Consider the following 25,509-nt stretch of genomic DNA (forward strand, 5'->3'; position numbering starts at 1 on the left):
CTTTGGAGCATGCAGCACTCAGGGAGAAGGGCACAACGCAACACTCCGAGCCAAGGGCACAACGGTCACTGGTGGCAAAAGGCATGGATTTTTTTAGGGTGCATTATGGCCACACAAAGGGGATGCCACTGTGAAATTCGAGGTATTATCAAGTGCTTGTCAAATTGTGAATGAGAGGCTGATTAAGTGTGTACAGCCTGCGCAAAAAAAGAAAGCAGAGCTCATGCCTTTCAAGCAACTTGGAGTCGCATCATGTAGCCTTACAATGTATTAAAAATCAAAACATTTAGCCCAACGTTTGAAGAACAACTAAACTTACATTAACTCTAAATTAAGCATATAGGAGTACCTATTTAATTTTTGAACACCTAAACACAGAATAGCCGCATGTGCGCACTCGCTCAAATCGTTTGGATAAAATATCCATTACATTTTATTCAGATTTGTTCAATTGTATTCTTCATCAAATAAAATAATATAAAAATAATGCCACGGAATTCTAAGTTATTTCTTGACCGCCACAGCCCTAGTCCAGAGTGCATAAAAGGAGATTACCGTAACTCAACGGTCACGTGGAATTTTACTGTGGTCATGACTCATGACTGCATGTGTGGCGGTGATAAGGTCACTGCAACAGTCCTAAATGCAACACATAAGGTTTGTAATACATTTATAAACCATGGCAGCTGGATTCTCACCTCCAGAGCACAGATCCCGAAGGAGAAGATGTCAATAGCATAGTCATCCTCAGCCACTAGACATAAGAGAAGAGTTGGAATCAATATGTAAGATAATGACTGTCTAGTCACAGCATGTTGAGAAATTCCATAGATGCGGTAAAGAGGTCAATGGAACGCAGACCATGGGGGATAGAAGGACGCTGTATTAGCACACATTCAACAAATCTGATCGAAGAAAGTGGATATTCGTCAAATCCGTCATGATTGATGTATTGTAACAGGTCCACAATGGGGTTACTAAAGTCCGATTTGGATATATTTGGCTGTTTTACAGAAATCGGTGGTGGTAGTCAATGCCTTTTTTTTTTACCTATAATGCAGTTGATTGATGACATGAACATGTATTGGGGTTGACATCCATACAAGCATTATACACAGATTTTCACCTCAACATGGTGGGAAATACATATATGTAACCTTTATTTAACTAGGCAAGTAGCCTAAATGTAGGCTTAACTATAAACAATAGCTTAAATGTAGGCTTATTTTGCTGGGGGGCAATGAGGAGATTTGGGATCTTTCCCCAACGCGTTTCCATGGCATTTCTATTGTTTTGGAGTTCCAATGACCTCTTTTCCCGCATCTATAGTGAAACTGGCAACCCATAAAAGCAAGAAAGGCCCATATTCATTCAAGCGCCTAGGATCAGTTTAGCCTCTTAGATCATAATGAATAAGATTACATGAATAAAAAGGACCTGATCCTAGAACAGCACCCCTACTCTGAGATGCTTTATGAATACGGGCCCAGACTTAATAGATATAGAAATAGAGGAAGGCTCAGTAAAACACTCACAGCCATATTCAGGAGAGAAGAAGTGCAGGTTCCTCTGTTCGTCTCGGTTGGGGCGGACTTTACCATGAACACTGGCCTCCGGAAACACTAGGAGGGCAAGATAGACAGATACAATTTTATAACCCAGACACCCGACTACACAGAATATTGTGACATTCACTGAGAATAAGATATGCAGCATGTTATATGGTTCTTACCATTCACAAACAGCCGGTGCCATACTGTGGATAGAAAAGAGCAGAGTATCCAGTATTAACTTCAGTGGCATAGAACGACAACAACAATGACAATACACCTTCGGGTAATTGTATTACACACAATGCAGAGGAGTTTGCTAGCATGCAACGCTAACTGTTATTACTACCATTTATTCAGATAAAGCTGTCAAGTCACAATTGAGTTGTTCCTAAAGGCCATGCTACGACAGGGTTAGGTATATGTTAGGGTTAGGTTAGGTTAGGTAGAAAGTCTTTACTGTATCAGACCTGAGCCAATCTTGATGAGGCCATTGTGTTGGATAAAGATGGTGTCACAGGTCAGGTTGCCATGGATAATGGGCGGTTCACAGGAGTGCAGGTAACTGGTGGTAAATAACATGGCAATCAAATGACCGGACACTTTGGGTCTCCAATTCCAACTCCTCCGGAAAACTACTGGACAATGATTAGTAGAATCCCGGGACCATCCATATGTAAAAAAATGTATGCACGCATGACTGTAAGTCACTTTGGCTAAAGGTGTCTGCTAAATGGCATATATTATTATTATTATTATTATTATATTAATCAGATGTGTTACTGCTGGACTGGAACAAAAGTCTGTATACCCATTAGCTCTCCACGACAAGAGATCCCCAGTACTAGAGTAATAGTTTACGCTGTCACTGAAAATAATAGTGCAGACGAGAATGTTATTGGTCTTACCTGAGGGCAGAGAGAATTTGGGTACACCATCGCTTCCAAGCCTGGAATACATAAGAGTGAACTGCAGACACTTAAAAAGTGGGATATGATTGAAGTTTTGCGAAGGATAGAAAACGACTTAAGCATAATCCCCTAACGTCTGACCAGGGACGGGTTCAGTACAAGGTAGCAAAACTTTTTGGAATGTACAAAGAAAATGTGTGTTTTTAGTGGAAATATAGTGTTCATGTAGTACCTCCCTGTTTTAAGTGTTTCAAAACGTATAACTCACTGACTCGTGTCACAGCCAGCGGTCAGAAGTTATTTCCCCAATAGGAGAAAGACACTGACCTTGACGTTCATGGTCTTATGGTTTTTCTTGGTTTTCTTGAGAAATTGCTTGAGGCTGCCTGAGGACATGTACTCTGTGATAAAGATGACCTGTCCAGCAGATAGCAGAAAGAGATACTATCAGGGTGCAGACCAAAGCAATCGATCCCAGTTCAGAGATACTGTCAGTGTGCAGACCAAACCAATAGATTCGGGTTCCAGAGATAAAGAGAGAGAGAGACATTTCCTAAGAGAATGAGTGAGAATGACAGGCCATAGAGATTGATCTAGATAGCAGACTTACCCGAGCTCGACTCTCTTTCATGTCCAGCCAGTACTTATGGAACTTGACTATGTTTGGGTGCTCAACCTGCATCAGGTTCTCAAACATCTCTTTAATCTTCTCCTGAAAAAGAGATGGAGTGGGGAGAGGTTTGAGTACTTACGAGTAGCACAGATGGTTCGCCAAAATACGCACTTTTAAACCATTGACTCGTACTTCCATTTGTGTGCTCACTCTGGAGAATGGAAGTACATCGAATGGAACATACAGCCAGTGACAATAGAAACTCTGTCTGAGTCCCAAATGGCACCCTATTCCCTATATACACTGAGTATACCAAACATTAGGAACGTCTTCCTAATATTGAGGTGCACCCCCTTTGGGTGGTGGACCATTCTCGATACACGTGGGAAACTGTTGAGCGTGAAAAACCCAGCAGCATTGCAGTTCTTGACACAAACCGGGTGAATGGCAAACATACACAATCCATGTCTCAATTGTCTCAAGGCTTAAAAATCCTTCTTTAACCTGTCTCCTCCCCTTTATCTACACTGATTGAAGTGGATTTAACAGGTGACATCAATAAAGGATCATAACTTTCACCGGGATACATCTGGTCAGTCTATGTGATGGAAAGACAGTGTTCTTAATGTTTTGTATACTCAGTTTAGTGCACTACTTTGACCAGAGTCCTATGAGCCCTGGTCAATAGTGCACTATATAGGGAATAGGGTGCTATTTGTGACACCCCCCTGTCTAACTTTGCCATACCTCCTGTGCCTTGAAGACCTTCCTGTCATTGAAAAGCACCTCATTCCACACCACCTCGACTCCCTCCTCTGTGTCCATGGCCAGCGACGCACTCTCAACACCGGGGACATTACCTTGACTGATCTGCAGGGGGAGACAAACACACATGAGAGATCTCACAAGCACCGCAGATGCTATAACTGAAGAGGAACAACCATAAATATGGCATGTGTGTTGTTGCAGACACAATTTACTACATGTAGCCGCTATCATGAATAATTTAGATGTTTCCGAATCAGCTCTGTATGGCCGCAAAACCTCACAGGAGATCTAGAATGACCCTGCATGGGTAAGATTCCCATCTATTTTGAAAAGCTATAGATCCCGATTTCAAATCCTAAATGGAGGTTTTCATTCATTAAATGGACGGATATGGATCTTATGTAAAAAGCACTGATAACGTCTGACTACTAAAAACCTTATGCCCTGACCATCTGTGTCAGGATGATGTAAAAAGACAAGGGGGTGAGGATCAGAGATTCTGTCAGAGTGAAGAGATGGATTAATGAAATGAAAGAGCGATACAAGGGGGGATGGGACAGAGAGCCAAAGGCAGAGATTGGGAGTAGGGGATTGGGAGATGAGCGATAGAGAGAAAGAGAAATTGGGAGTGAGGGATTGGGAGAGGGTGAGCCAGAGGATGAGATAAAGACAGAGGCAGAAAGTGAGGGAGGGAAAGATTTGTGAGAGATGGAGGGGGAGGGCAGCCGGCTGCCGGGAGCATGTGCTGCTATCAGACTTATGAGGACACTGAGTCAGGGAAAAGGCCAGACTGACTCGGAGCGGAAACAGCGCCAGCACTGTTTGCGTCTGTGTTCCAGAGTCTGGCAGAGCTGACAGAGACAGACAAGCCCTGGGCTCCCATTCATTCCCCCTCAGATTAGCAGGGAGTACGCATTGACACAGCACTGAGATGACTGCTCAACCCAGAATACAACCAAAGCACAGTTAGTCACACACCGCAGCTCAAAGCCTGAGCTAAACACACACAAGCTAACTTATCCCAATCTCGTTCCCCCTGATGGACAGATAACACCAAAGAGGCAAAAGAACATAGGTATTGGTCAAACCTGTTCTTTACAGATACTGGTGGGCATCCTGCTCGTCTCTACAGAGACCGAAGAATTCCGAGCAGTAGAAAGAACATCCTACTGACACCAAACAGCTACACATCTGGTGTAGCATTCATTTTGGGTGTCCTGTATTAAAGTTACTAGTTAAGTGTTCATAAGCAGTCAAGTTATGATTGAACGTATTGTTAAATAGTAATTACATAGTAGTAGCGCATTAGACATTTTCATAGGCGCATTTTCACGAAATGAAAAAGCTCACACAGTTATAAATGGACTAAAAATGGCCTCTTTCGCCACGGTTAATCAACAAGCCGACACCCAATCAACTGCCAAAAATAAACAGCCCAGATGACAGCAGCCTGCCACATTGGTATCCTTCCAGGCTGCTTCGGCCCAAGTGAGGTTGCAACACAGTGTGACCACACAATGCGCTTTTAATATCACTGTTATGTTCCTGGCTAGAGCAAACCATTATCTGAGGTGTACTGTACTATCCATTTCATCGTTAAAACATTATTGTAAACACTGTTGGCTTTGTCCACAACACAACCAGCTGTGAGGTTACAATACTCTCCTACTCGAAGTACGGAGAGGCCTAATCGAGAGGGGCTGCAGTGGGGAGATCTCTCTCTCTTTGTTCTACTCCTACTCAGTGAGGTATGATAAACTGATTATGGGGCAATACAGGGCAGGAAGTAGGAACACAGTGCTCTGACATAGTGACCCTAATGGAGAGCCAGGGCTGGCTGGGAATTCTCAGCTAAACCATGTCTACTGGGGCTACACAGGGACTCATGTTTGGGAGCTGTTGTATATTTTCTCTTGGTGTTAGGCCCCTGTGCTGACAGTTAGGCCCCTGTGCTGGACTTGGCTCCCGGAGTGTTTGGTGGGGTGGAGGGGCTGGGTGTTCAGTCATGGTAGGGTGAAACTAGTAAACAGCCTGTGATTGGCTGCCGAAGGGAGGTGGGTTAAGCGTGGGGAAGAGGTCGGTGGGTTCACGTCAAAACAACACAAACATCTACGTTGATGTTTTGCTGATCAGACAGATTATCAGATAACAGAGGTAATTTCGGTAAATCTGCCTGGAAGGCTTTCTGTTGTTTGGAATAACTATTTAGTCTGATAGATTTACTACATGCTTGTTTATTTACATTATCTGTACCAGTCCATTTCCTGACACTAATAAACAAGGAAACTGGTCAGCTACATTTTAGACAGCTTTCAGTTATGTTAGTATGGATAAAAAAATAGATCATGATCTCTCGCAAGTTGATAATGAAAAGACGATGTCGATAACAACATGAATTTTTACATTGCTTGCAGTTCAGGAGTAGATCCTACCTCTATCTACAGGAATCCACAGACAGTCAGCCACAGGTAAGCTTTGCGAGTGACTGTCTGAGCTCAAGTGATCAGCACAGATTACCCGCAATCCTCCGGCCCGGGGCGTTACCCCTAGGCCACACCGTTAATACACACTGTCCGTATGAGGTCAGGGGCTGTGCATCCCCCGCGGACGTTGGTCTCCGACCCGCAGAGCTATGTCACAACGGGACACAGACTATCGCGTCTCAGGACTATGATTTATACATTATAGTAGGCATAAATAGGCTTGTGGAGGCCCATCTCCGGCTCCACTCCAAACCCTACGTGAGGGCTGCCTCCCAAATGACAATCTAGTCCCCATAGCGCATTACTTTTGACCAGAACCATATGGCTATGGGCCCTGGTCAATAGTAGTGCACCAAAAGGGAAGCGGGTGCCATTTGGGACGAAGTCCGGTTGACTAAAGATCTGATCTCAGACCTCCATGGACATAACCTGATTACAGATACACTCCCTGGGAAACCCACCACTAGAGCCATCCCCAGTACACACAGAACGAGGAGGAGTAAAAGCTCATTCACATATGGCACAAGGCCAGCATATTGTCTCTGTGTGTGTGTTAGAGACAGGGTGATAGAATTAGTGGGCTGAGTCAGACAGAGAGGAGATAATGGAGGGAGGCTTAGGGGAGAGTTGGAAGGGAGGATGTTAAGGCCCTCTACAATGTGTCAGCTCGTCACTATCTATGGCCCTGCAGTGGGCGTCTCTGTCTCTGTACTGACCTGTAGTCTCACTGTAGCAGAGAACAAATGAAAGAGTGCCGTTGTCTGAGGGAGAAACAATGTAAGCGTGTGGGTCCTGACAATAACAAAGCACTCAGTCTCCCCACTCATGTTTCTCTTGCTCTCCGCCTCCTCCTACACCAATTTGAATACCAGATGACGAATCAGAGTAGGCCTACCGCACGACTACATTTAGTTACGTCAACTTAACATTAATGGTAGACTTGATACAGACCATTGAGACTGGTGCAGCCAGAGAATCTGCATTATACCACACTGTGTGGCGCTGCCGTACAGTAGAGTATGTACATGAGGGAGTCTGTTTCCATGGTTTTCTGCCTTCACTCTCTGACGGTTGGCTGGGACCAAAGCAGAGCACGCATCAAAGAAGTGCCTCGACTCCTTTGCTACGGAGATGACTGTTGATGTGTGGCACACAGAACAGTGATTCCCAACGCCCTGGCAATGCAGATATAGAAGAACGGGTGGAGAGGTAGAGGACGTTTGGCACTCTTTTTGTTCTGTGATTCACTGGTTTTCCAACTAACAATTCCAGTGATATTCTTTACTTTGAAAAAATATAAAATAGTTTGTAATAATACAAAATGACTTCCATCACAACACTGCAAACCAAGGAATAACTTGAATGACATATGGAAAGTAAAACCATTTCCTAACATTGAATTTGTCATCGCTTAGCTCAGTCTCATTGTAAAGCTCATGTTCCTTCAAGAGAAAAGGCCCTTTGCCAGGACCCACTACCAATTACCAAGACCCCCTGCCTTACTCGGTGACCTTCACAATCTGGACAGGTCACTGCGAATTTAGTCTAATGGCCCCGTCCAAATAGAAGACTCTGTCCCTTTCAACTTCACGAAGATATGTTATGGAGATAAGCTGACATCAAGTTTCACTTGTTCATTTCCTTAGAGGCCATGTCAAGAATGGAATGTAGGAGAGCAAGGCAGGCTGGGAGATCTTAAGTCCTGAGTCAGTAGTACCAAAGCTGTACCAAAACACAGAGCCGTTATTACACTCAAAACACACTGTATGACGGAGGAAGCCTTGTTGATGTTGCCTGGAGAGCTTGAGTGGGAAGTGGAGACCATAAGATTCCTAATCATTCCCCAACTGGAAAACGCTCTATTTGTAACACCACTCAAATCAACTATTTGAAAACACACAACTTCATATGTGCTTGGACTTGCAATAACATGTTGCAAGAATGTTGACAGAACAGCCTTTCTGAGTTCTTTAAAAGGTTCCCAGAACATTTTATTAAGTTGTGGGTACATTACAAGAGATAGGTTCCCAAAACACAAAATATGCACAGTTGTGATGACATTCATACAATGTTTAAATTAGGTTGCACAGGACATTCCCTTAATGTTGTAAGAATGAAATATGTCCGTTTTTAGGACTGACATATTTGCATATTTGTTTTAGGTTGAAAAAATATTCCATTGATGTTCACGCAATATACATTTGAACTTGTCTTGGAGGTCTTCAGAACAAAATATATTAAGCAACATTTTCAGCATGCAAATTTGTAGTTCTTTAAAGTATAAGAAAGCAGATTGGAAAACACCCCCATTATGTTTCTCTCAAGATTTGAGGACTGTATTGTAGGTGATATAGAGACACAATGCATTTTTATTTCATTCACAGGACATTTAATCATACAAACCCAACCATAATTTTGACACATCATATGTTGACAATCTGCACGTGGGGTTTGAACCTGCAACATTTGGTTCCCAAGCCAGGTCTTTAATCCTCTGCACCACTAGGGAAGCTCTCGTATATCTTCTTTTTTCAGTATATAGCCATGGCATTATGGTCAATCAGGAATTCCATGCTTCCTTTTTTAACCTTCTTAGACATAAGTAACCCAGGACAATACTGGTAACTCGGTTATTCACCATCACTTCCCCCATCCTCTTTATATACTGCATACGTCCGGGTCCATATTTACAAAGTATCCAAGACTATGAGTGCCGATCTAGGATCAGTTTTGCTTTTCTGATCATGACCATATAAAGTGTCTCAAAGTAAGAATTATATTGGGAGCATTTGACAGTCGACAGTTTTTTGTGTTTTGGGAACATATCTTTTGCGATGTCCCCACAATGTTCCCACCAGACTCTTCCCTAAACCCTAATGAAACATTCTGGGAACCATTAAAGAACAGACGAAATGTGCTCTGGGAACGTTCTCGTAACATCAGGTGAATGTTTCTTTGCACCCTAAAAGAAACATTGTGGAATCATCCGCATCATTCCCTCTCTTTGTTCGCTGTCTCCAGTGTGTTGCGCTTCCTTCAGTACCAGGGTGACAAGATTACACTAGCCACATTGTCCTTGTTCCCCTTGTCTGCCTTGTGACAAAGCTCCGTATTTAGAGCGCCAGTGGGGAGAGAGATGACTAAAACACAATCACATTCTAGAAGTTAAAAGTCATCTGGTCTATGATGTGATAAGCATTAGAACGAGTGTTGAACAGCCTCTTTATATAAGCCAATCTGCTCAGTCTGGTGAAAAGGAGTCTTTGATCTCATCTCCACCTCTAAAAGAGATGTGGGTGTCTTCGTTTTCGCATATGATGTGTGTGCTTGTGTGTGTGTGTGTCTGAACATACCCGTGTGTGTGTGCTATTGCCTCTCACCTCTGGTTTATTCATGCGAAGGCCTTCCTTTCCATTCTAACACTGTAACCCCAGTGCTCTACTGCTCACTAGACACATCCAGAACAGAGCACACCAATCTACGCAGCTTTTACTGCAGCCAAGAGGAAAATACTCAATAAAAAGAAGGGTTGTAATCTAGTTGATTCCTTTTCAGGGTAGACCTCTTGAGTTTGGACTGAAGAGATCAGGTGCTCTTAATTGATTGCAATCATCTAGGCCGACAAAAAGAGCATGGACCTAAACACAAACACTCTCGCACTCACAAACAGTCTGGCTAGAGTAGACTGCCAGTACAGTATATGGATTTGCGAATCATGTTCACAATTGATGATTGTGTCTGATGTGGCATACACATTAACGCCTTATCTGATGAAGTTATTCAAATTTTTTGATTTATAGTCTATATGTTGCTCTGAGATCCATCCTTCCCTGTGACTCGACCATATTGGGCATGATGAATTGGTGGTACCAGATAAGCACCTTAGTCACCAGCACCAGGGCATGTGATAGAAACACAACTGTCATCAAGAGACAATTTACAGAGAATAGGCTATAGGCATAACCTACTACAGACAGAAAACACCCTGCCTTATCACAGAGAAAACCTATAACCATGCTTGGATTTCTTTGTGGAAGGCCATCGTGATAGGGACATTGCTCTTTTGTACAAGGGAGAGATACCGGTTGGCCTATGTACTATTACGACTAAACTAGGTGTTGATAATGAGGCCTAGGCTATGTGCTCGAAGAGGCGACGCGAGAGGGATAACTGAGCCCAAAATCTGTCTTCTCCAGCAGGTGGCGTTAATTTATTTATTTTTCACTCACCAAAGAAGGAGTTTTTGTATGGAGGCCAATGAGAGAGTGTCGAATTTGGTCGACAAAACATGTAATGGCTTATTTGCTACGTGTGATTTATTGGATCGAATAGAAGTTTTGTAATGCTTAGGTTGTTACGAGTGTACTGACATAAGTAGGCCACCTGACATCGCGGGAACTTTTAGAAAAAACACTTTATATCGGAAATTGTGCCTGTTGTTCACACGCATATCTGCCCTTCCATTGGCTTGAATGGTCCCACCTGATCTTGCCTCCTCCCGACTGCCTTCCATTTTTAAAGCGGCCACTTGAGTATCTGGTCAATTTAATGGATAATCTGTGGTGCTCGTCAAGACTCCAAAATGGAGGTTTCGGTTGTCCTATGTGCTTTAATCAAGGATTCCATTTAGATTCCACAGACAAAACTAGGTGGTGATGATGATTAGGCTTCTGTTTGTGCTCGTTAAGTCTCAAAAAGGGAGGTTTAGATTGTTGCTCCTGCTGTGACAACTCAAGGGTAATGAGCCTGACTCTTTGAGCACATGTCGCTTTTAATGAAGCAAACATTTCCCAAATCAAAGGGGTTTCATCGTTCCAGCCCCCACAGGATTCCCATATACCAAGTAATAGTGATCGTCATTCCGAGTCTTTTCGTTGAGCCGGATCTTTTGGCTCTATTCACCTAAGAGACGTTTATTAGGCTCCCAAATGGCTCTTTGTTCAGAAGTCCTTAAATGTATGAAAAACAGTAAATTTCTAATGTAATGCCGAAAAAAGTTGTCTATAATTATGAAGGATTGTGAAATGTGATATCTGACGATTGTGAAAAACGTCCCTGACGAAATTAAATTGCTTGCAAAAAATAAAATCTGATTTTGTTTTTACACATAGCAAAAGAGCGTGGATAGAATGAGGCTCTCTCCCCACTAGCTACTGTTCCCGCAGTGAAGAATGACCATCTCCAGAGAATCTTTTATAACTGATCTACAGATAATCGTTATCTGGAGCAACAAAAAAAGACTGTATGCAAATCAGGGAGCCAAATGAAAGGCTCTTTCACAGATGCGATTCAGTTCTCGATGTTCACCAAAAAGGTCTGTTCAAAAAAAGCTGTTCGCGAACGACCCATCACTTCCAAGCACAATGGGAGATCTAAATATACGAAGTCTGGAGTGGATTATTGCACACAAAATCAAAGTTTATTGGTCGCATACACAGATTTGCAGATTTTATCGCAGGTGCAGCGAAATGCTTACATTTCTGTGTCACCAGAGGATTTTAGCTCTACATAACTTATTAGACTGTATTAGTGATTTAAATACTTGGATGGCTCACAACTTCCTCCAGCTAAAGAGACAAGATCGAGGTACTTATTATTGGAACCAAAGCACAGAGAGAGAATCGGGCAGTACATTTTAATTCACGGCAATAAAGATAAAACACCAGGTAAAAAACCTTGGTGTCATTTTAGATTCTGAACTCCATTTCAAATCACTCATGAGGAATGTGACCAAAATAGCTTTTTACCAGCTGAGGAACATTAACATGGTGCAGCCGTTTCTATCTCAGGCTGATACAGAGTCTCATCCATGCTTTTATTACAATCAAGCTTGGTTACTGTAATGCTCTCCTGTCTGGTCTACCCAAGAAAGCAATTGGTCAATTCCAAAACATGCAGAATTATGCAGCAAGGGGACTGACCAAGACCAGACAGAGAGCACACATTACACCAGTTTTAAGGTCTCTGCACTGGCTTCCTGTGAGTTTTAGGATTCATTTTAAGGTTCTTCTATTGGTTTTTAAATCAATCAACGATTGTGCACCCCGATACATATCAGACATGCTTTTAAGTTAAGTACCCAGTAAGTCCCTCCAGTCATCTGTCACTGGCCTTTTAACTATCCCAAAGCCTAGGACCAAGAGGCATGGAGAGGCAGCCTTTAGTTACTATGACCCCTGCCTGTGGAATAGCCTGCGAGAGAATCTCAGGGGGGCCGAAACACACCTTTTAGCTTTGCTGTACCTTAGGGTGCTTTAAAAAAAAATGTATCCTCTTATGTTTGTTGTGCAGTATATATTCCTGTTTTTATTTTCACCGTTTTTTATTTATATTTCTTCCTACAAAGCACATTGCGTTGCATTCATGTCTAAAATGTGCTATGTAAATAAAGCTGGATTTGAGCAGTGCATTAATACCTTGCAATACAAAACAATATCCCGAAATATAAAAAAATATAAAAATAAATATCAGAACGAGCAATGTCAGAGTCTGGAATATATATGAACTCAGCAAAAAAAGAAAAGTCCCTTTTTCAGGACCCTGTTTTTCAAAGATAATGAGTAAAAATCCAAATGACTTCATTGTAAAGGGTTTAAACACTGTTTCCCATGCTTGTTCAATGAACCATAAACAATTAATGAACATGCACCTGTGGAATGGTTGTTAAGACACTAACAGCTTACAGACGGTAGACAATTAAGGTCACAGTTATGAAAACTTAGGACACTAAAGAGGCCTTTCTACTGACAAACACCAAAAGAAAGATGCCCAGGGCCCCTGCTCATCTGCGTGAATGTGCCTTAGGCATGCTGCAGATGTGGCCAGGGCAATAAATTGCAACAGCTGATCGTCCTCGCATTGGCAGACCACGTGTAACAACACCAGTACAGGATCGGTATATCCAAACATCACACCTGCGGGACAGGGACAGGATGGTAACAACAACTACCCGAGTTACACCAGGAATGCACAATCTCTCCATCAGTGCTCAGACTGTCCGCAATAGGCTGAGAAAGGCTGGACTGAGGGCTTGTAGGCCTGTTGTAAGTCTGTTCCTCACCAGACATCACCGGCAATGCTATGCGCACAAAACCACCGTCGCTGGACCAGACAGGACTGGCAAAAAGTGCTCTTTACTGACGAGTCGCGGTTTTGTCTCACCAGGGGTGATGGTCGGATTCACGTTTATCGTTGAAGGAATGAGCGTTACCCCCGAGGCCTGTACTCTGGAGCGGGATCGATTTGGAGGTCGAGGGTCTGTCATGGTCTGGGGGTGATCTCAACGCTGTGCATTACAGGGAAGACATCCTCCTCCCTCATGTGGTACCCTTAAGTGTCATTGGGCAGCTCACAGCTGGGCTTCCCTTTGTAGTCCGTAATAGTTTGCAAGCCCTGCAACATCTGATGTTCATCGGAGCCGGTGTAGTAGGATTCAATCTTAGTCCTGTATTTATGCTTTGCCTGTTTGATGGTTCGTCTGAGGGCATAGCGGGATTTCTTATAAGCATCTGGGATAGAGTCCCGCTCCTTGAAAGCAGCAGCTCAACCCTTAGCTCAGTGTGGATGTTGCCTGTAATCCATGGCTCCTCTGGATAAGCATTTTCTTGTTTGCTTATGGCTTTATACAGCTCGTTGAGTGTGGTCTTAGTGCCAGCATTGGTTTGTGTTGGTAATTAGACAGCTACGAAAAATATAGATGAAAACTCTCTTGGTAAATAGTGTGGTCTATACCTTATCATGAGATACTCTACCTCAGGTGACCAAAACCTTGAGACTTCCTGAATATTTGATTTTGCGCACCAGCTGTTATTGACAAATAGACACAGACCACTATCCCTTGTCTTGAACGGAGCTCATAGTCTTGAACGGAGCTTATCCATTTTATTCTCCAGCGATTAGACGTTACCCACTCGCCAACGAATTCTCACAAGGCAACCGGACCTGCGTCCCCTGTATCGGCGTATTTTCTTCATGCGAGCGATGGGGATTTGGGCCTGGTCTGGTATCTGGAGTAAATCCTTTGTGCACGACTCATTAAATAAAAAATCTTTGCCCAGTTCGAGGTGAGTAATCGCTGTTCTGTTATCCAGAAGTTATTTTCGGTCATAAGAGATGGTGGCAGAAACATTGTGTACAAAATAAATTACAAACAACACGATAAAACGCACAATAGCCCAATTGGTTAGGAGCGCGTAAAACGGCAGCAATCTCCTCCGGCACCATTCTTCTCTCATGGTCAGTCTATGTCAGGGTGCACTTTCATTTTTTTGGCCCTACCACTACACAGCTGATTCAAATAACCAACTCATCAAGCTTTGATTATTTGAATCAGCTGTGTAGTGCTAGGGCAAAAACCAAAATATGCACCCAGTGGGGTCCCGGGAAAGAGTTTGGGAAACCCTGGTTTCATGGAAAGAGCAGGTGCTCTTAATGGTTTCCATACTCAGCGTATATTTAAGCACAAAAGCCCGAGGGGGTGTGGTGCTGTGATGTGGTTGGACTCAGTTGCAGAGAAGGGACCAGACGAGGAATCGTTAAGGATAGACATAAATACTTTACTGATAAACAACAGTAGCCGCAGGATCACCGTACACTGGGGAAAAACAACAAACAAAAAGTCTCAAAAACTCACGCAGGACAGATGCACGCACGCACGCACGCACGCACGCACGCACGCACGCACGCACGCACGCACGCACGCACGCACGCACGCACGCACGCACGCACGCACGCACGCACGGTAGACAATTTAAGCTCCTGCAAAGGAAACAAGAAAACACATCTCTTTTAACAGGGAACTCATGAGTAATAAGACACACCTGAGTGTCATTAATGTCTCTAGGACGGTGTCTGCCGCCCTCTGGTGACAGGTGGAACCATGACAGGTACAGTATATGGCCAATATACCATGGCTAAGGGCTGCTCTTAGGCACGATGCAACGCGGTGTACCTGAATACAGCCCTTAGCCGTGGTATATTGGCAATGTACCACAAACACCCGAGGTGCCTTATTGCTGTCATAAACTGGTTAACAATGTAATGAGAGCAGTAAAAATAAATGTTTTGTCATACCCGTGGTATACGGTCTGATATATAACGGCTTCCGTCCAATCAGCATTCAGGGCTCGAACCACCCGGTTTATAATAGCTGTTATACAGCTCGTTTCACACATACTTCAACGAGCATGACTCCAATGATTAAAGAATGTCATGCATGGGGGATTTATGAAGATCAATGTGACTGTTATCCTCTAACAGGCCAGTTGCAACGCAACATTATGGTGATCATGTGTACGGCATACCACCTTTAGCTGTATTTCCAAATCACCACTTAAAGTGAGGAACTAGATCTTCCACTAATGCAGACTACAACACTAAATCAAATGGATGTTTGTAGCTTCCAAGACCATAAACATAATTTCATGAGAGAATCAGAAGCAGGGCCTCCATTTGAATTATTATCTTTGGGTGGAAATCTGGTCCTGCTTTGCTCAACAGCTGGAGCCCTTTCAGGCAAATACATTAATTTGCACCTCTACAATGCTGGCAGCAGCCAGTCGTGAGAATAAAAAACATTACAATGGCAGGTTTACAAAACAAAGATGGAGAGTGTTAAAAAATGTGTCATTTTTTGGTGAACAAAAACAGTCCAATTCCAGGAAGAAGGATTAGAACTGGGTGAGACTTCTTCACAACACAGCTAGTCAGTCGGTCGGGCGGGCAGCTGGGCTAATGGGATATGTGTTTGCTTTGACCTGAATCTGGCACCTGTCCCACTCCTTCAAAACATCTGGGATTGACTTGGTTCCCGGAGAGGCTTATTAGAGCCTGGCAAAGTCCACCCATGTATTAAAGTTCTCCATAAAGAGGGGTAATTGCTGCCCACTGGATTACCCAATTCATGCTTGTAATCACACATACTGCTTGTTTAAAGGGCTACGGCAGAACCAGAGAGAAGGAACAACAGGGTCTCAGTCTGAACCTCCTGCAAAACCTCAGAGGTCGAACAAGTTCAGCACTGTGCCAGGAAGAGTAAGTAAGAGGTAACACGGGGTGAAAGCGAACAGCTTGGCTTGATTTGGCCAGTTTAGCGAAGACATAGTTTGCACTAGTTGACACATAAAGGCTTGTTTCGTTTTGACTAGCGCCTAGTGCCCCCATACTCCCTTAAAAGGCCTTTGCCTGAAAAATGAGAAAAAGCAGCAATAGTGCTGTTTGTCCATCTTAAGATGCCGTAGGCAGTATACACTTCAACAAAATAGTCAGAACTGAATGTCGGACACATCCAATGGGCATTATCTCACACCTAGAGAAGATTGTAAAAGGTCAGCACAATATCTGGTAAGGGATGGAATACACTTAACTCTTATTCTCTTCATGAATTCAATTAAAGATTAACAAAAGGTGAGCACTTAATTTCTCTTAACACGTCTTAATAGACCACAAATATCTGAGTGTGTCTAGGACAATAGTTAACTTGACATATTGTAATTTTTTTATAAGGTTGTAATTAGTTAAGTGGTTGGTGTTGAGCTTGTTAAGTTGACCCCATGCAGAGAAAGAGGGAGAAGAAAAGGGAGGGGGTCAACGAGGGAGCGAAAGAGAGACACAGTTTTAAGGGAGAGAGTGTCCTTTGGCAGTGTAGTGTTTGTGCTCATGATTGACAGGTATCTGTTGTATCTCTCTTACCCAGGGACTCCAGGGAGGCAGTGTGATGACTGAGTGACACACTGGACTGACAGCTGGGAGTCTGACTGGCTCTTTGGCAACGTGTTAACATCTGCATGTTGGCTGAAGAGCACCATTACTTCAGATTGTGTGACAGAGGAATGTCCATTCAATTGGGGTTATGAAAGACAAAGCAGGATCGAAGTGTCTGTGCAAGCACGGGCCAAGGTACACTACATGACCAAAAGTATGTGGACACCTGCTCGTCGATCTCATTCCAAAATTATGGGCATTAATATGGAGTTGGTCCCCACTTTGCTGCTATAACAGCCTCCACTCTTTAGGGAAGGCTTTCCACTAGATGTTGGAACGTTGCTATGAGGACTTGCTTCCATTCAGCCACAAGAGCATTAGTGAGGTCCGGCACTGATGTTGGGCGATTAGGCCTGGCTCGCAGTCGGCGTTCCAATTCATCCCAAAGGTGTTCGATGGGGTTGAGGTCAGGGCTACTGTGCAGGCCAGTCAAGTTTGTCCACACCGATCTCAACAAACCATTTCTGTATGGACCTCGCTTTGTGCATATGGGCATTGTCATGCTGAAACAGCAAAGGGCCTTCCCCAAACTGTTGCCACAAAGTTGGAAGCACAGAATTTTCTAGAACGTCATTGCATGCTGTAGCGTTAAGATTTCCCTTCACTGGAACTAAGGGGCCCAGCCCAAACCCTGAAAAACAGACAGCACCAGACCATTATTCCTCCTCCAAACTGGTGGTGAAGCGTGATTCGTCACTCCAGAGAACGCGTTTCCACTGCTCCAGTGTCCAATGGCGCCGAGCATTACACCACTCCAGCCAAAGCTTGGCATTGGACATGGTGATCTTAGGCTTGTGTGTGGCTGCTCGGCCATGGAAACCCATTTCATGAAGCTCCCGAAAAACAGTTACTGTGCTGACGTTGCTTCCAGAGGCAGTTTGGAACTCAGTAGTGAGTGTTGCAATCGAGGACAGACAATTTTTACGCGCTCCTCGCTTCAGCGGTCCCGTTCTGTGAGCTTGTGTGGCCTACCACTTCACGGCTGAGCCGTTGTTGCTCCTAGACGTTTCGACTTCACACCACTTATAGATTTTTTTTATTTATTTTTTTTTTATTTTTTTATTTTTTATCCCATTTTCTCCCCAATTTTCGTGGTATCCAATCGCTAGTAATTACTACCTTGTCTCATCGCTACAACTCCCGTACGGGCTCGGGAGAGACGAAGGTCGAAAGCCATGCGTCCTCCGAAGCACATCCCAACCAGCCGTACTGCTTCTTAACACAGCGCGCCTCCAACCCGGAAGCCAGCCGCACCAATGTGTCGGAGGAAACACCGTGCACCTGGCCCCCTTGGTTGGCGCGCACTGCGCCCGGCCCGCCACAGGAGTCGCTGGAGCGCGATGAGACAAGGATATCCCTACCGGCCAAACCCTCCCTACCCCGGACGACGCTATGCCAATTGTGCGTCGCCCCACGGACCTCCCGGTCGCGGCCGGCTGCGACAGAGCCTGGGCGCGAACCCAGAGACTCTGGTGGCGCAGTTAGCACTGCGATGCAGTGCCCTAGACCACTGCGCCACCCGGGAGGCCGCACAGCACTTATAGTTGACCGGGGCAGCTCTAACAGGGCAGAAATTTAATGAACTGACTTGTTGGAAAGGTCGCATCCTATGACGGTGCCACGTTGAAAGTCACTGAGCTCTTCAGTATGGCCATTCTATTGCCAATGTTTGTATATGGAGATTGCATAGCTGTGTGTTCGATTTTCTACACCTGTCAGCAAAGGGTGTGGCTGAAATAGCCAAATCCACTCATTTGAAGAGGTGTCCACTTACTTTTGTATATATAGTGTATTTACTACAATCACTCTTTAATAAATATCCAATGCCACTTCCCCTGAGCTGTCCACAAAGACAGCCTACTGCACTAGTAAAGCTATGTCTCATAAGCTCATAGCAGGAGGCCATTCACAGAAGCCAGGGCCATGTTAAATTCATGAAGGGTCGATCGGTGTTGAGTCACATTTTATTCTTCTCTGGCCCCTGCATGCAAAAGACCTGCTCACTTCTCGCCAGGCTGCTGAAACAAGAATGAGATGCATTCAAATGTGAAAATGCAAATCTCCTATAATCCCTTAAGCATGGAGGACAGGAGTTATTTTTATTGAGGCGGTGGTGAGATTTCTTCCGCCATGGTAATGATTATGGACAATAATGCGAGAGAGGATATGAACTTGGAGGGTTCTGAGGGATTGACAGGTAAATAATAAGGTTAGATGTTCATTGATCACATCCCTGACCTAAAACTCTTCTGGTAGTTTCACATTTGCCTTGCTTTGGGGTTTAGGTAAAGAAGCCTAAACCTCTAACAAAATGCCTCTTGGGTTAAGGTTGCATGACATCTCTAGTTTTTGGAAAGTCTGGTTTTAGTCTGAGGGGAAAACTAGTAGGAATGTTAATGTTTTGTTGGCCTCATGACCTTGCTCCTTCCTGTAGGCCCCTTAATCCTCTCATGCTGCTGGTTGGGGGGAGGGGGATGACCTTTGGGTTCAATAATGAGACTGCAAGGCTCTTATTCTTCGGGCTTGTAATAGTTTTGACCCTGTTGCTATGCTTTGAGGCATCTTGGCAATACAATTGCACATACTGTATCTTCAGTTTATAGAGCACTGATAGGCGAATACAGTATATCCTAGACTGTCACCCCACCGCTATACGTCAAATGCAACTGAGAGCGTCCAACACAGCGAAGCAGAACACATCGAGCACTTGTCCTCGCGTTTGCCCAACACTGTGAGTCAAAACCTGAATTTCACAAAGGGACTCATACAGCGGTGAATCAGCTGCGAGCTGTTGCTCAGAACCAGAATACCTCATAAAACTACAGGAGTAAATGCCTTACATGAGTCATGGCATTTATTCTCTCAGACACTGCGCAGATTACTCAAAGCAACTTTTAAAGAGAGCGGCGCCATCTCCTTTGCATCGAACAAGATGGATATTAATATTTAATGCAGAATAGGAAAATGGAGGCCAATTGAAAAAGCTCTACTTCTCCCTACTGTCAATGAGAAATGGATCGGCGGATGCCTAATGCTTTAAATTATGCAAATCTTAATGGCTCTGTCAGTAGTAATATGCACTTTTCGGATGTATCTCTAGTACTCAAAATTAGCATGTCAGAATGAAGGAAGAAGTAGGAAGAATGTTAATCAAACCAACCATACAAAACAGGGCTAAAATCAACATTTTGCCACTCAAACGGCTGTAGGCCAAAGAGTAACGCTTGAGTTTTGACATTGAGAATTACACACCGGTGGCACTCTCAAACTGCGTAGTGACACTGCGGCATGGATCCAAGGTGGCAGCGAAGTCATGCCATTTAGACAACGGTAACATCTACGGAGGAGGCTTGCAGGAGGCGTCAGCCATTGCTCGAAGATTTCGTCCCATGCCAGCTCCGAGAATGAAAAGACTCAAGTGGAAAACGGTGACGGATACCGCACTGTATACGATGGCCCTAAAGGGCCTCATCAATGAACGCTCTCACATGTTGTCAATGGCTTAATAAAGTCCTCCGTTACCATACAAATGTCCATACTCATGACCTACCAAGGTAATATAGGCCTAATCAGTTCAGAGATTACACTAGCACAAAGGCAGTATCCATCAGTGCAACATATCAAGCATTACAAGTGAAAACGGTTTAAAATTGCAGCACTTTTTTCAAACAAGAGGATCGCCGCCCCTGTTAACGACAGACTCGAATTGGTTGTGTTGGACACCATCTGGTTTTTGGTTGCTTTCACGGAGCTCCTGCCTCGTTCAGATCTCAGCCCCATGACACTGGGCGATATGGGTTCACACCATGTCCTGGCAACATGATCTATCCACACTACTGCACCTGACAGACACTATTCTTAGCCCAGGCCAGGAAGACCTTTCTCTTTCTCCCGTTGCACTCCTCTTGGTACTCCGGGGCCATGTTCATTCGGCAACCAACGGGGGGGAAAAAAGACTGAACCAGGGTGAGACTACATGGACTTGTCCAATGACAAATGCTCATTTGCGTTTTCCATTGCAAAACATTTTACATTGTGTGCCCTAATGTACACAACCAGGCTGCAGTGGAGAGAGACTGGGCTGAGGCCGTTAGTGGACTTGGTTTAGGCACAGCAGGCAGCCAGCCACTCCAAGTCTTCCCTACCAGGTGGCCAGAGGGTAAATAATACCTGGAAATGCCATGTGCTGTGCTGTGTGAAAGGCTGACAGCCCAATGTAGACACGGACTGGCAGTTGTTTGGATTACATTCTTTGTTTCTGCTCCCGGACATCAGACAGTAATAGGCCACTTAAGAAGATTGATCACCAATGTCAGTTATTTCATTAACGCTTTTGTAGCGTTTATTAACACCTCTGAACTATCCATCTGTGTTTGCTAGAGTAGGAATGTGGATGTCAGCATATCTTCTATATGTTTGCTTCAAAGGCAAACACACCGTCATTTCGTGAACTTTTATGACCAATGGCTGAGATAAACTGATTTGTGTGGCAACAATGTTTTATTATTAGTTCGGAGAACGTTTAAAAGCCACCGACAGATCAACTCGATACTCGATATCTGGAGTGATGTGAATATTAACTAGTGTGGTAAAATGCAGAGTTGGAAATAGGATTACTGTACAGTCGTACTAGCATACTAGCTGCTGGTGTAACAAACTACTCTCATGTCTGGCAGACCCATAAAAGGAGGGCCATAAAACATGTCTTCACAACCAATAAAAGGTAAATTACAGTGGGGTGTGAAATTATTGACACCCTTAATAAAGATGAGCAAAAATGACTATATCAAATAAATAATTAAATTACTGAGCTATATTGTATGCTCCAAAGAACTAGGAAATTATATTATTTTCCACTAATACAATTGCTCAGAGGAAGAGATTTTGTTTAACAAGTACTACATTTTTTTCTTTCATTTAGGTAGGGGTCAAAATGATTGACACCCCTGTTTTCAATACCTTCCAATACCTCACCGTGCGAGGATTGGACTGAGATTTGATACTAATGTTGATTTTGTGGCCAATTAACCATTTATTTGTGGATTTTGATGTGTGCTTGGAGTTATTATCTCGCTTTAAGATCCTCTTATGATCAAGTTTCGGCCTCATGGCAGAGGCAGCCAGGTTTTTGGAAAAAATATCCTGTTACTGGGTAAAGTTCATGATGCCGTTGACCTTAACAAGGACGCCAGGACCAGTAGGTATGGGGTTCTTTTCTGCTGATGCATTCTCATTGACACCAAACCCACCACTGGTGTATGTGTCCAAAGAGCTCTATTTTCATGGCATCTGACCAAAGCACCGGTTCCAATCCAAGTGCCAATGCCATTCAACATACTCTGCCCAAGCCTAAACAGTGCTGTCAATAATTTTGACACCTACTTTTTTGAGAGAAAAAAAGTATTACATGTTGAACAAAATCTCTTTCTCTGAGCATATGTATTCGTTTAAAATAATATAATTTCCCATTTTTTTGGAGCATATAATAAACTCAGTATTTATTTTATACAGTCATTTTTGCTAATCTTTATCAAGGGTGTCAATCATTTCGGACCCCACTGTACATTTTTAAAGGATGAGAAAGTACAGTACCCCCTTCGGTGTGGACTGTGGAGTATCAAATGAGGGGTACACTGTACATTATGCCCAAGGCGAGATTCCTGTGCCATCTGAACTCCTCTGCTTTTCAGTGATACAGGACACTGTCTGCCTGCCACAATGTCATAAAACCATTCATTCATAAATCTTCTGATGCGCCCAAAGGAGGAGGGACATTATATCACTACTTCATACAAACAGTGGCCATCATTCCAGGTGAGAAAACCTCCTGTCGACGCACAGATATGAAGCCAATTCTGAGACCAGGTCTTGTGGTAACGGTGGCCAGGTGTGCTACACTTTAGTAAAGTATGTTGGGTCAATAGGTTGTTATGATGAATCAGGTTGAACTGCAGTCTTATTCTATATCTTCATTAAGGAGGTCCTCCCGTAAAGGCAAGATATTCCAACACGAACATTGGCCATGCGCAGAGGGTGACCATCCTATCGCCTCTGGCCACAGAACATCGGCCGTAATTTCCCAACGATTCTACATTGAATCGTTATCATTTGTCGACACCCAGCAGGTGATCTACCTTGCATGGCTGATGTTCGTGTGGGTCCGTCTTGTTTTTTGGAATTATATCCAACAGGCCTTACCAGATAGATTCGTAAGCAATTGTTGAAGACTAACGTAATACTTTTTTGCTATTTTCATCTTGATGCTTGCTTTTTTATTTTGTCTGAAGTCTATGTGTTCCACAATGACAGATAATCCAACAGACTCTCCATGAAAGTGTACATGTAATTCAGTCTGATTGGATATCATCCATGGCCATTGTTATATCTTAACACCCCTGGACTCCAGGGGGGATTCATTTCCGTTAAGTGCTTTTGCATAACAGCGAGTGTTTATTTAAGACAAGACATGACATGACCGCTTCCCATGCAGGGGACATCGCGGTGGGTGTCATTCCACATGGAGCAGCTGTTACCCAGGCTCGGCGAGAAAGTCTGCATCAGGAAGCCTGATCATCAGGAAGCAGTGGTCATTAGAGAGATCTCTTTAAGCAAGGCAGCACTTACAGCCAGCCGGGACATGACAGGGGCTTACAAGGGCTAGCTATGCCTGTGTCTTGGACTGAGCTGAGGGCTTGGTGGCCATTAGGATAATTGTTTGCTTGAGGACGTGTGTCAGTTACAGTAACCGCATGAATTTGATCACTGTAATATCATGTAGGCCTACTGTAAAGTACTGGAACTGTAAAGTTCAACTATTCTTGTTTTTTAAGATACATCAACGTTCTCCATGACGGGCATGTCAAGCATGCGCCTTGTAATAAGTTGCCATGGAGAAGCAAACGTGCGTAAAGCCGTAGGTGCACATTGGTGGCCCATGTTCCCCCATTCTGTCTCACAACAAAGACTTGGAAGTGCAACAGTGAGCAGTGACACCTGTACAATACTATGCAATTATATGTGCCTGTCAATCATCATTCTCACACAGTCCCTCAACAGTCATGAATTTACATTGAAACAACAAGAGATAAGATGTACTTTATTGTCCATTAATTTACAGAGAACAGAAATGTGTCTTTATACTCACAACCCCCAACCCCCGGGACACACACCCACATACCACGAGGGGCTGGAAGCAAAGGGTCAGCCGCAGTGCAGTACCCTTGGAGCAATTATAGGGGGTTAAGTGCCTTGCTCATGGGCACAACGACAGGCGATGGTATCTAGCATGATGCCAGCAACCCTCTGGTTGCCGGCTCACTTCGCACAAGATAATCTGGTTTGAGCTGGGATTGAAACCAGCAACCCTCCAGTTACTTTCACGCTTGTCTAACTACTGTCATTCCATCCCTGTAGTCCCATCTTCACCGCTACTACTATTGCTGTAATAGTGGATACAAGCGTGATATGATGGAAAATGTCTCTCTCTAGGGAGGATTATTTTGGCAAAGATCTCTCCCCTGCCCCCCTGGGGTTAAGTGGTGAAGGGGCGTTGGGCTGCAGGGGGCGGGGGGCTCACTCATCGATGGGCCTCTTTCATTATCCGCTGCTCCCTGGACTATTGATTATCTCCCCAGCTAGGCAACAGATAAAAGGTCCCACTCTTACAGGTCAGGGTAGAGTAGAGTCGCTTCACCAGGGCCCTTGGGGAAGAATAGAACTCCAAAGGGCATGGAATGGAATGGAATGTACACTCCTTCCGAATAGGATGATAAGAAACCAAGGATGGGCAAGAGTATTCATTTTTGACGGGGGGGGGGCTTTGTCTCAATTAAATAAAATGATCTGTGGCATTGCTACACACAAGGATATACCACAACATTTGAAATTCTTAATTTTCATAAAACGACAAACTTTTGAATGTAGTTTTTAATGATGTACACACGTTTCATGCTTGTAGATTGTTATTTTCTGGCAATAAAAGTGGCGCGCACTATAGTCAGAGTCCCCATGTGTAGCAACGTGAAGTGGGAGATCTCAAATCAATGAAAAATGTCAATCAAATTACGTAATTAAGTTAGCTAAAAGTGAAGGAGTAGGCTACAATGAGCAACTGACAGGTAGGCTGTTGTTTCATCTGAATGGAGTTGTTGTAGACAAAGATAGGGAGCACAGCAAAATAGCCTCAACTAGCTGGCTATCTTAGCTAGCTTCTTTACATCAATTTGATCCAGTAACGACCGGCACTGTCAGATGGGATGACCGGTAACGTATGGTTTTTACAAGTTTGTCTAACTAGCGCGCGAATCAGTGGCTACTTTCTCTCTCCCCTCCCTCCCGTGTCATACACACCAGCCCCCGCCCTGCTGCAACGCACACGTCTCTCCAGAGTCGCGCAGGCTGTGCAGCAAGTAATTGTCTAAGTT

The 25,509-nt window shown here is 43.9% G+C and overlaps 1 protein-coding gene across 2 annotated transcripts in view; it reads right to left on the reverse strand.

The window, feature by feature from the left end:
- The window catches only part of LOC129859356 (nuclear receptor-binding protein 2-like), a 47,252-nt gene that overhangs the window by 14,848 nt on the left and 6,895 nt on the right, over nt 1–25,509 (reverse strand). For both annotated transcript variants that reach the window (XM_055929033.1, XM_055929034.1), the window contains exons 2-9: nt 3,822–3,944; nt 3,072–3,173; nt 2,789–2,878; nt 2,459–2,499; nt 2,021–2,115; nt 1,733–1,756; nt 1,536–1,622; nt 699–754 (exon numbers count right to left, since the gene is read on the reverse strand). In XM_055929033.1, the coding sequence (XP_055785008.1) occupies nt 699–754; nt 1,536–1,622; nt 1,733–1,756; nt 2,021–2,115; nt 2,459–2,499; nt 2,789–2,878; nt 3,072–3,173; nt 3,822–3,944 (618 nt within the window). The remainder of the gene's footprint in view (nt 1–698; nt 755–1,535; nt 1,623–1,732; nt 1,757–2,020; nt 2,116–2,458; nt 2,500–2,788; nt 2,879–3,071; nt 3,174–3,821; nt 3,945–25,509) is intronic.

The sequence above is a fragment of the Salvelinus fontinalis genome, chromosome 7, assembly GCF_029448725.1.
Source record: "Salvelinus fontinalis isolate EN_2023a chromosome 7, ASM2944872v1, whole genome shotgun sequence".
NCBI lineage: Eukaryota > Metazoa > Chordata > Actinopteri > Salmoniformes > Salmonidae > Salvelinus > Salvelinus fontinalis.